General features: G+C 39.8%; 1 protein-coding gene across 1 annotated transcript in view; it reads right to left on the reverse strand.

The window, feature by feature from the left end:
* Positions 1–12,417, reverse strand: part of stat4 (signal transducer and activator of transcription 4) — an 81,743-nt gene that overhangs the window by 17,119 nt on the left and 52,207 nt on the right. Inside the window, exons 16-18 of the mRNA XM_067987754.1 lie at positions 7,671–7,769; positions 4,137–4,272; positions 1,242–1,294 (exon numbers count right to left, since the gene is read on the reverse strand). Coding sequence (XP_067843855.1) covers positions 1,242–1,294; positions 4,137–4,272; positions 7,671–7,769 — 288 coding nt within the window. The remainder of the gene's footprint in view (positions 1–1,241; positions 1,295–4,136; positions 4,273–7,670; positions 7,770–12,417) is intronic.

Here is a 12,417-nt window from a genome sequence, read left to right on the forward strand (position 1 = left end):
TGGGAGACAATATTTGAGTTATAAACTTTTTTTAAAAAAGGAAAAAATTTATCAATTTATGTTTGTTATTTTGCTAATTAACATTGCAATAATGTACTTCTGTTATTCAGCCAATTTTGGAATTTGGGTTTTTAATTTGGGTCAAAATAGTGGTAGATGTAAATCATTCAGCGAAGTGTCATGAGAGATTTTGAATCTTTGTCCAATCATACTCCTTACTCTAACCAATTTTTTTGTGGAACAATTACTTTACATTTAGAAATTGTTGAGTGATGAGAGAAAGTCATTTTATCAGATTTATTTTAAAAAAACATTAATCCTAACATGAGGAAACTGTTGGGTTTGGAATTTTGCTACTAAAACATATTACCATATCCTTTAATAAACATATTAAATGATTTCATAAATAGTCCACTTTCTGGATCAGTAAAGATGCAACTGATACCAAAGGTATGTTTACTGTCTCACATCGGCAACTGATTCACATGATTGAGGATGGAATGGGAAGGATTGGTTTATCTGACAAAAACATACAGCACAAAAGTGAGTCAAGGGAAGGTATGAATCAGAGAACAAATCATCTGAAGATGTAGCATTTTAATTTGTTGGTGCATTAGTGAGCAATAAACTCGTGGGATGTGCATAACATTTATTTCATCACAAAATAAACGTAAAACATTGAACACATCTATTCATTTTTAATCACACGCCATTGTTCAAAGAAGAAGGATATTCTGTTGAGTAGGACTACCAATACAAAGTCTGTGACAGACATTAGCTAAGCTCTGAGACCTCCCACCTAACATAAGATGTTGTATTTCTGGGGGTTGGGAAGTTGTTAAGCAGTAATGCAAATAATGCGCTCTCCTGATTGAAGATCCTTGCTAAACTATATGGGTGCGAAATAAAAAGGAAAGTAATTTGTATTAAAAGTACTTCACCTGAGAGTTTCTAGTCCCTTTGAACAGAAAGGAGTTGTGATAAATGTTACGTATATGTAAAGTTGAGAAGACTAGTGTACACAGCACTGTCATAACATGAAAGGGGCACTCTACAATTCTTGTACACACAATTCTGGGGTGCAGGTATTATTGAGATCTTTGTGTTCCAAGTGTTAATATCATGGCACATAACACTATCAAAACAAAGTAAGGCAGCAATCAGATCTTTAATAATGTCAAAACTCCACAGAATATATTATTTGCACTGGTATGCAAATACAGGTTAAAAACACTACTTGCCTTACAGAATTTACTCCATGAAACCTGGCAGTCATTGTAGTTCAGCTGTTGTCCTAGAAATGAGTAACAAAATATCAGTGAATATGTAAAAGGAATGAATATAATTTTCTGAAAACATTATCAATTCTAAATTGCAGAACTACCCATTCCTGTTGTCAATTGTTCAAGTCTCTATCAGACTGCTACTTGCACTAGGTTTAAAATCCATGCTTTAGACTCTCATTGGAAATAACAGAGTCCACTGTGTGTAGTAAAATCATAAATAAATTTTTATAAATGAGTTTAAGATTTCATGGAAATCTTCCACCAGTGTATGACATGCCGGATGGCCAATTCCTTTGTAATTCATCATCCAAAAAAAAAGCACATTTAGTCATAAAAGATCCATCATTAGTTGGAAAACACTTCCAACTATTCAAGGAAGGCGATTCTCTTTGGTTCCAAATTCACAGAAATGTTTCTTGGTTCTCGAGGATAGCAATGTTCAGTGTAAAACCAGGAAGCTAAAAGGGTATATTTATCCATGACACTGTCATTTTTTTCATATCCTTTTTTAGGTACAAAGGTTTCAAATGCAAGCTGTTTGCAGAATGTGTATACTTTTTGACACTGTACCGATAGTCGTATTGTAAATTAGGAATATTTCACGGTCAACTAAATTCCACTGCTTTCAATCATTTAAATTTACCACATCTTCTCAATTCACGACAAATATCTCCCAGCAAAATTAATGTGAAAATTCTCATTACACCAGATCACGTGAAATTTTTTTAAGCTAATAATTCCAAAAACCTCAGAAAAAGTAGTGTTGTTTTCAAAGACTATTTTCCAATGCTTCTGTTGATGGGGCTTTACCACAATACAAGTATTAACTTGCTTTAGAATCTCTGCCAAAAAAGAATAGCATATATACTGAATTCACTGAAAGCCAATTTTCAGTAAAAATCTAGATGAATATTTGTCATATCCTCTGCTGCTGTTCACAGATGTGAGTTTATCAATGGTGCAGTGGAAACCATTTATAGAACATCATTCAAGCTACAGCTTTGGCAGATCTACAAACCCAGCCTTCTTTAATGGAAAAAACACATGACTTCTTTGGTTCTAACTGCAAAGATTATTTGGCAAGTCAGAACTGTGCTTGAAGATACCACCCTGAGGTGGTATTTTAATCTTCATAGGGGAAAAAAAGTCATAAAATAACAGGTTGGACTTATTTACAACGCAATAACACATTGAGGGCTTCACATGATGTCACAAACAACAAAATGCATTATGTTCTTGAAATACTCCTACCTGCCCAGTGTTGCCGGACCAATAAAAGACAATTTTAAGGACAGTGTGATGGTGTCAGTAATAGGTGGTACCTTGGAGAATCTACCCCTGCAAACTCCACTGATGTGCTGATCTCAGCTGCATTGCTGTGAGCAGAGACCAGAAATCTTGCAGCAAGGGTAGGGAGAATTAATGGGAAGTATTCATCTGCTTATTGCAAAGTTAAGTATTTGGGAGAAAAGAAAGGACATGCCCTCATCGGAGGATAAATACTATCAGAAATTAATTTAAAAGATTGCCTGTGACTGTTACTCCATATCCCTCATCACAAACTCTTTGGCTAATTTACATTTAAAAGAAATAATTTGAATGTGTTTTTGTTTTATTTTACAGGTGGAGTGTAATCCCCTCCTTTGAATGCATCTTTTGGTTCCCCCTTTACCTCCATTGTCAACATTTCACCTCCAACCTTGGTTAATCTAATGGTGATTTTAAAGTGTAGTACATTGGTGAGTACAGCAGGTGGTGCTTGTTCACCGATCTTTCAATGAAGTTGGATGTTCAAATGTAAACCTTATAATTGGACATTTGGGTTTTATTGCTTCCTGAATTGAAGTAAAAAATATCATGTGAAATCAGCTGCAGGGCAAATATACATTGTCTCGTCAAAAATGAAATAGAATATTTATAATCAAAAATTCTGGACATAAATCAGCAAAACAACTTTGAAAGGAACAGAATATTTAAGTTAAATAATAAATGCTTACAACTCTCTTTACAAAATAGAATGCTAAAATGAATGGGTGGGCCTTACTAGCTGCATCCTCAGCACCTTCCCCTTCCCCATGAGACTTCATTAGCCACCTGTACGTGATGTAGATGATTGAAGGTTTGCTCCACGAGAAATCTTAGCGGCAATTTTAACATAACCCGCCCGTCGGGAAATTGGCAGGATAGGGTGCACCGCTGGTTTTACACCCTGTCCGATTTTACTCTCCAGTGAAGTCACTGGAGGTCAATGAAGGAAATAGAAATTTGTTTGTTTGATACACACCAGAATAAGAGCCCTGGGTCACCCCACCAGCTTGAGGCCACTGAAATATTGGCAGGCTCGGTCTCAAGGCTGCAAGTAAGTAAAAAGTGGGGGGAGGCAGAAGTGGCCCAGGATGGTTTTGTGGAGCCCTCCTGTTTCTCAGTTTCATTTTTGTGGGGCCGCGACACTTACCTTTGGGATCCTCTTCGGCCGTGCATGGCGAAAGATCCACCTAGATCAGACCAAAAATGGCAATCGGGGTCCTGTGTGTGTCATGGAATCCCGATTAATATTTTAAATGGGCCTACCCACCTGATCCAGGAGGCAACTCCAGGAGCCCAGCGGTAACCCCCAGGAAACATTGCCACGACCACGGCGATGGCAGCAATGCCCCACCATTTTCAGGGCTCTACTGCTCCGTTTCTGCCAGGTGGGAGGTCTGAAAATTCAGCCCATTTGATTTTTCTTTGCTGCTGCTGATATTTAAATAAACCACAAATTCTAACCATGCTAATTATCGCATGCATTGGGATGTGTCGGCTAAATTCAGTTAACCTTTTATCAAGTGATTGATTTTTTTAACCTACCTAGCAACTTCTCTGCCAACATGTTGAGCTGGTCAGGATCCAAACCTCGTCCCACGTAAGAGGAGAACTGCCAATTCAGCGCCTCTGAAAGCTGACTCCAAGTGACAGTGGGAGGGTTGGTGAACAAAGCCAAATTCTGTAAAATCCAAGGTACATAACAAACTTACCAACTCTTGTCTCAAAATACTGGAATAAAGACAGGAGATGCTAGAAATATATAGCAGCTCCATCAGCAAAGATAAAAGAGAGGTTAACATTTCTTAGGCAACCTTCTGTCAGAACTGAAAACTGAAAAATGTTCTGTTGAAGGGTTATGCCCAAAACATTAATTTGTCTTTTTTTCTTTTACAGATGCTAGCAGGGTATTGCCAGCATTTTCTGTTTATGTTTCAGATTTCTAGCATTTGCAATTTTTTTTTCTTTTCATACCGTTTGTCTGTTATCAAATCTATCTAACTGAAGTGTCTTGTAAAAAAATCCATAAACGGTCATTGTTATCTAAGGTATTGGTCAGACCCCATCCAATGTATTTATTGTGTGCAGGTTCTGGTCAGCTAATCAGAGAAAGAGTGTTAATGGTCCTGAGAAAGTGTAGAGCAACATAGAAAATTCCAGGTATCAAGAACTTAAATAATGGAGATAGGTTAAAGAAATTGGGCCTGTTTTCTTTCAAAAGGAGGACATTGTATTCTAATTGAAGTTTTCAAGAATATGGAGGAAACTGGCAAAATTGACATAGGCGAATTATTCACTATCGTGAATGGTTCAAGGACACAAGTCAATATTGAGAAGCTGGGTAAGAAGGAAAGTCAGTTGAATTTTTTTTAATCAAGAAGTTCATGGAGTTGTGGAATAAGTTACTAGGGAAGCCTACTGTTACAAAGAGTATAAGTAGGTCAAATAGATAACAGGACCATAGTAACAGGAGTGGGTCATTCAGCCCCTTGAGCCTGTTCCACCATTCAGTTAGATCCTGGCTGATCTGTATCTCAACTCCATTTCCCCACCTTTGATCCATATCCCTCAATACCCTTACTTAATAAAAATTTATAGGTCTTAGTCTTCAAAATTTTAATTAACCCAGCATCCACAGCCTTTTGGAGTAGAGAGCTCCAGATTTCCACTACCATTTGTGTGAAAAAGTGCTGCCTGATTTCATTCCTAAATGGCCTAGCTCCAATTTTAAGATTGCATTGCTGGGGAGAGATGTGGGATTGAGGGATATGGTGAGAACACAGGTAGGCGAGATTGATCTATGTAAAATGAATGAGCTTGTTTGGGCCTAATAGATTTCCCTGTTCGTAAAAATTTCTATATTCTTTATGCACGTGTACCATAAGTCTTGTTAATTAAAGAGCAATATTTCTAAAATCTTATTTACAATTTTTAATGTGCAACTTCATTATAGCAATCTCGCTATAGCTAATATATTGGTGATATATCTAGAATGAAATCAGTATTTCACCATTTTGAAGGTAACAATATGTAATTATTACTGATGAGGCACACTGTCAGTAACCACTACTCAACAACAGGAGCCAAAATATTAATGCAAAACATGTTCGCCTGGAATTTCCACACGGGTTTAATGGCGGGAGATTGGCTGAACCCCCAGAGAATTAGTATTTCTTTGGGGGGTTCCATCAATTTCCCGCCAAATTTATGGCAGGAGAACCGGACAGATTCAGGGCTGTTGTCTTCCTTTCCATAGTGGAAACTGTTAATTTTTTAACAATGCTCCACCTATCGGTCTTCATGAATGTGATTAAATAGGGTCCCAGCTAACAAGTGTTAGTATGTTGTTCTGAAGCAGATTTATGCTCATGTACATTCAGTTCTCTTTTTGCTAAAATCATAGAATCTTACAGCACAGAAGGAGGCCATTCAGTCCGTCATGCCTGTGCCGGCTCTTTCAAAGAGCTGTCCAATTTAGTCCCATACCCCAGCTTTTTCCCCACAACCCTGCAAATTAGTCCTCTTCAATTGCCTTTTGAAAGTTCCCATGGAATCTGCTTCCACCACCCTTTCAGGTAGTGCGTTCCATATCTTAACAACCCTCTGTATGAAAATAGGACTCCTCATTTCCCCTCTAGTTGTTTCGCCAATTATTTTAAATCTATCACCTCTGGTTACTAACCCACTTGCCAGAGGAAACAGTCTCTCCCCACTTGCTCTATCAAAACCCCTCATAATTTTGAATACCTCTATTAGGTCTCCCCTTAACCTTCTCTGCTCTAAGGAGAACAATCCCAACTTCTCCAATCTCTCCATATAACTGAAGTCCCTCATCCCCAGTAAACCTCCTCTGAACCCTCTCCAACTCCTTGACATCCTTCCTAAAGTGCGGTGCCCAGAATTGTACACAATACCCCAGCTGTGGTTTGTAAAGGTTCAGCATGACTTCCTTGTTTTTGTATTCAATGCCCTTATTTACAATGCCAAGTATCCCATACGCATTCTTAACTGCCTTATCAACTTGCCCTGCCACCTTCAAAGATTTGGAATATGTACCCCCAGGTCCCTCTGCTCTTGCACCCTCTCAAAATAGTACCATTTAGATTATACTGCCTCTTCATGTTGTTCCTCCCAAAGTGCATCACTTCACACTTATCCTCATTAAATTGCATCTGCCATGTGTAAGCCCATTTCACCAGTCAGTCTATGTCCTCCTGAAGTCTGCTACTATCCTCCTCACTATTTGCTACATTGCCCAGTTTTGTGTCATCTGCAAACTTAGAATTTGTCCAGGCCATTTACATATAACAAGAAAAGCAATGGTCCTAATACCGACCATTGGGGGACCCCACCCCATGAAACAGAACAGCGGAGTCTAAGCACAGCGGGGGGGGGGGGGGTATTTCTTAAATGTTTCCAAGCATTGACTTGGAGAAATTATGGCTTGCCGGTGATGTCCACATCCTGAGAATGAATTAAAAAACCTATTATTTAAAATACACTGAGTATTTATTTTAAATAATACAGGTTTCTTCAGGTCACTGCCAGGGAAACTGTTTTAACTAATCTGCCCTGTCGCTGCTGCCTGCCTTTCCACCTCCCTCTATTTAAGACCCTCCTTAAAATTCCCACTTATACTGGGCTTTTGATCCCCACCCCTAATCTTTTCTTCTTTGGCTTTGGCATTTTTCCTTATGCCTTTGTGAAGTACCTTGGGAAGATTTTCTACATTAAAAGCACTATATAAATCCAAAATGTTGTTCTTGTAAATAACAAAACTTGTAACAATTTGGGAAGGAGAGAAATAGAATTGGTTGAAGCTTCTGTACAGTGCAAACTGACAAACTGGGAGATGCGAAACTGAAGTGCTACAATGCTACCACTGGCTGAGGGGTGTAATTACAGCATGCCAAGTTTACATAGGCAGTTTCCATTATAAATGTGGACATATGAATTTATAATGGAAAAAATTGACTAGAAATGTGTGCAGATATATAGCTTTTAAGATGCTTTAGATATTAATTGATGTAGATATTGATTTCAATTCCAGACTAAAAAAAAGAAGCTTGACTGACTTACCTTAGGATCAGTCTTTGACATGTTATACCATATAACAGAAGCCCAGCCACTAGGCAGCTGACTCACATTGGAGATGACCACTACAGGCAAAGAACTGGTCTGTTATTTAAAAATAAAGACAAACACAAACATAAAATTAACTCCTTGAGTTGGCCCTCTTTTCTGAGAAATACACAGTTTCTATTATGGAATGCAGCCTTTCTCAAAGAATATGTTTGCTCTACCAATATATTATTGCAGCAAACTAACCATTGGAGTTGTCTGTGAAGTATGAGACAGACATTAAAATAGCAGCAGATGGAAAACATCTGAATTGACACAAACTACTTAAGAAAGTTGAACAGGAAGGAAAATTGTAGCAAGAATGCCTGGGGCACTGGGACCAGTTCAGAGGCAAGAGGGATCTGTTCAAGATGGACAGGTTGCACCTCAACAGAGCTGGGGCCAATGTCCTTGCTTGAGGGGGGGGGGGGGGGGGGGGGGGGAGGTTTAACTAGGGCTATGGGGGAGGGTTTAAACTAATTTGGCATGGGGATGGACTCCAGGATGAAACATCAGAGCTGGGAAACAAGGTACACAGGACTGGGAAGGACAAGTAGCACTAGAGTAAATAAGAGTTCAGAAAAGGAGGGATCAGACAGGGGGCAAATGCAAGGCAGACTAAGATGAGTTTGGCGTGCATGTGTGTAAATGCACCTAGCATGGTAAATAAGGTTGGTGAGCTGCAGGCTCAAGTTGCCAATTGGGACTAGGATATAGTGGCAATAACAGAGACTTGGCTCAAAGAGGGGAGGATTGGGTACTTAATATTCCTGGCTACAGGGTATTCAGAAAAGATAGGGAAAGAAAGAAAGGTGGGGGGGGGGTGGGTAGGTGGCAGTATTGATCAAAGAAACTATTATAGCACTGGACAGGGATGATGTAGTTGAGGGGTCAAGGACAGAGTCTATTTGGTTAGAATTAAGGAACAGTACAGGAGCTATTACGTTACTGGGTGTATACAATAGGCCACCAAATAGTGGGAAGGAGATAGAGGAGCAAATTTTCAGGCAAATTACAGAAAGATGCAAGAACTATAGAGTAGTGACAATGAGGGACTTCAATTATCCCTATGTAGACTGGGACAGTAACAGCGTAAAGGGCAAAGAGGGGAAGGAATTCCTGAAATGTGTACAAGAGAACTTTCTTGAACAGTGTGTTTCCAGCCCAAATAAGAAGGATACAGTGCTGGATCTAGTTCTGGGGAATGAAGTGGGCCAGGTGGAGCATGTTTCAGTGGGGGAGCATTTGGGGAACAGTGATCATAACATCACTAGGATTAGAATATTTATGGAAAAGGATAAGGAACAATCAAATATGAAAATGCTTAACTGGAGGAGGGCTAATTTTAGTGAGTTAAAAAGGGATCTTGCCCAGGTGGATTGGAATCAAAAATTGGTAGGCAAAATAGTAATTAAACGGTGGGAAGCCTTCAAGGAGGAGTTGGTTTGGGTACATTCCTACAAGGGGGAAAGGAAGGGCATCCAAAGCTAGAGCTCCCTGGATGACTAAAGATATAGAGATTAAAATGAAACAGAAAAAGAAGGCTTATCATGAACATAAGGTTCATAATACAGAAGAAAAGCAGGCTGAATTCAGAAAGTACAGAGGAGATCTAAAAAAGGTAATGAGGGGCAAAGAGAGAGTATGAGACTGGATTAGTGGTTAACATAAAAGGGAACTCAAAAGTCCTTTATGAACACAAATAGTAAAATGGTAGTCAAAGGAAGGGTGGGACAAATTAGGGACAAAAAAGATCTTCTTGTGGAGGCAGAGGGATAGCTGAGCTACTAAATAAATACTTCGCATCCGTCTTCACTAGAGAAGAGGATGCCATTGTAGCAGTAAAGGAGGAGGTAGTAGCGATATTGGATAGGATAAAAATAGAGGAGGTACTTAAAAGATTGGCAGTACTCAAAGTAGGAAAGTCACCCGGTCCAGATGGGATGCATCCTAGGTTACTGAGGGAAGTAAGGGTGGAAATTGGCAGGGGCTCTGGTCACAATCTTCTAATCCTCCTTAGATATGGGGATGGTGCCAGAGGACTGAAGGATTGCAAATGTTACACCACTGTTCAAAAAGGGGGAGAGGGATAAACCTGGCAAATACAGGCCAGTCAGCCTAAAGTCAGTGGTAGGGAAACTTTTAGAGACAATAATCCGGGACAAAATTAACTGGTATTTGGAAAAGTGTGGGCTAATAAATGAAAGTCAGCATGGATTTGTTAAAGGAAAATCTGTTTGACTAACTTGATTGAGTTCTTTGATGAACGGTAACGGAGGGGGTTGATGAGGGTAGTGCAGTTGATATCTACATGGACTTTTGCAAGGCATTTGATAAAGCACCACGTAATAGGCTTGTTGGCAAAATTAAAGCCCACGGCATTAAAGGGATAGTGGCAGCATGGATACAAAATTGACTAAGGGACAGAAAGCAGAAAGTTGTGGTGAATGATTGTTTTGCAGACTGGAGGGAAGTATACAGTGGTATTCCCCACTATATACTGTGTAATATTAGGACCACTGCTATTTTTGATATATATTAATGACCTGGACTTGGGTATAGAGGGTATAATTTCAAAGTTTACAGATGACACAAAACTTAGAAGTGTGGTTAAACAATGCAGAGGATAGTAACAGACTTCAGGAGGACATAGAAGACTGGTGAAATGGGCAGACATGTGGCAGATGAAATTTAACGCAGAGAAGTGTGAAGTGATACAATTGGGTAGGAAAATTGAGGAGAGGCAATATAAATTAAATGGTACAATTTTAAAGGGAGTTCAGGAACAGAGAGAGACCTGGGGGTGAACGTACACAGATCTTTGAAGGTGGCGGGGCAAGTTCAGATAGCTGTTAAAAAAGCATATGGGATCCTGGGTTTTATTAATAGAGTACAAAAGCAAGGGTGTTATGCTAAACCTTTATAAAACTCTGGTTAGGCCTCAGCTGGAGTATTGTGTTCAATTCTGGGCACCACCCTTTAGGAAAGATGTCAAGGCCTTAGAAAGGGTGCAGAAGAGATTTACTAGAATGGTACCAGGGATGAGGGATTTCAGTTATGTGGAAAGATTAGAGAAGCTGGGGTAGTTCTCCTTAGAACAGAGAAGGTTAAGGGGAGATTTGACAGAGGTGTTCACAATCATGAACGGTTTTGACAGAGTAAATAAGGAGAAACTGTTTCCAGTGACAGAAAGGATGGTAACCAGAGGACACAGATTTAAGGTGATCGGCAAAGGAGCCAGAGGTGACATGAGGAAACATTTTTTTACCCAGCGAGTTGAAATGATCTGGAATGCACTGCCTGAAAGCAGATTCAATTGTAACTTCAAAAGGGAATTGGATAAATACTTGAAGGGAAAAAATTTACAGGGCTATGGGGAAAGAGCAGGGGAGCGGGACTAATTGGGTAGCTCTTTCAAAGAGCCGGCACAGGCATGATGGCCTCCTCCTGTACTGTACCTACTATGATATTATGAATTATATGTTGTGGAATGTCTAATGATCAAATTGTCACAGTAACTTGATGAAATGACAAAACCAAAGGCTGCACAAAGAACTGATCAAATCTGTGAAATGTATGTGATGCTTTGGAAATAAAGGGGCAAAAACTAAAAAGCTGTATCACACTTTGGTATTTTTGATCATTTTTTTCTCCGTGTGATTAAGTTATGTTTTAAAACAAAGTGAGCAAAGTTTCAAAAAAAGTCACAAGCTGCATACATTGAAGATGTGTCTTTATTGTCTTACTGATTGTTTTGAATTGATGACCCCTCATTACTGAATTCCCAATCAGAGGAAATAGTCTTGCCCTTTTCACCATATCAAAACTCTATGTAATTTTAAAAACCTCTATTAAACCTCTTAGCATTCTCTGCTCCATTGGAAATTGTCCTGAGCCCCGATTTTAATCTGAGGCAAGAGGTGAGCACGGGCCCGGCGGGGGCTCGCTCCAGCTCACCATTTTAATCCTGGGCTTCATTAGAATATTCCTGGACTGACACCCGCCGAAACCTGGCGAGAATGAAATAAAGGTAAGTGGGTGGGAGTGGGCTATTGCGCGGTTGCAGCCCGCCACCTGAAATCCCGCCAATCAAGGTTCACGCTTGGAGGAGATTCGGGGGAGCCCGAAGCAGGGGACCATCAAGGTTTCCTTGTAGAGCCCGAAGGAGAATTCCTGCTCCTCCTGACCCCAGGAAACTTAAAATATTGGAAGCAACTTACCTTATAGGCCCTGTGGGCCTGTTCCCGTGTGGCATGCCTGCCTGTGGCAAGGGCCTTGCATGTTTCCCGAAACCTGGAAGTTAAAATTATGACCGTTGAAAGTGCAGCGCCAAGCGGGGCAGGCGCAGCCTCTATTTTAATCATGTTCTTGTCAGGCACGGTGGGGGAGGGGGGGGGGCGATGGGAGGGGTAAAATCAGCCCTCTAGTATCTCAAGTATCTCTTCATAACTATAGTTTCCCATCCCTGGCATCATTCTGGTTAATTTACACTGAACACTCTCTATGGTTTTAATGTCCTTTCTACAATGGAGCACACACTACTCTAACTGTGGCCTAACCAGTGTTTTGTATAAATTCATCATTATTACTTTACTTCTTGTACTCTATGCCCCTTACTTATAAAATCCAAAATTCTACTGGCCTTTTTATGGCTTTATCACTTTCAGGGCGACAGAAAGATGTACTATTCTGAAAATGAGATGCT

This window comes from Heptranchias perlo, chromosome 7 (genome assembly GCF_035084215.1).
Source record: "Heptranchias perlo isolate sHepPer1 chromosome 7, sHepPer1.hap1, whole genome shotgun sequence".
Taxonomy (NCBI): Eukaryota; Metazoa; Chordata; class Chondrichthyes; order Hexanchiformes; family Hexanchidae; genus Heptranchias; species Heptranchias perlo.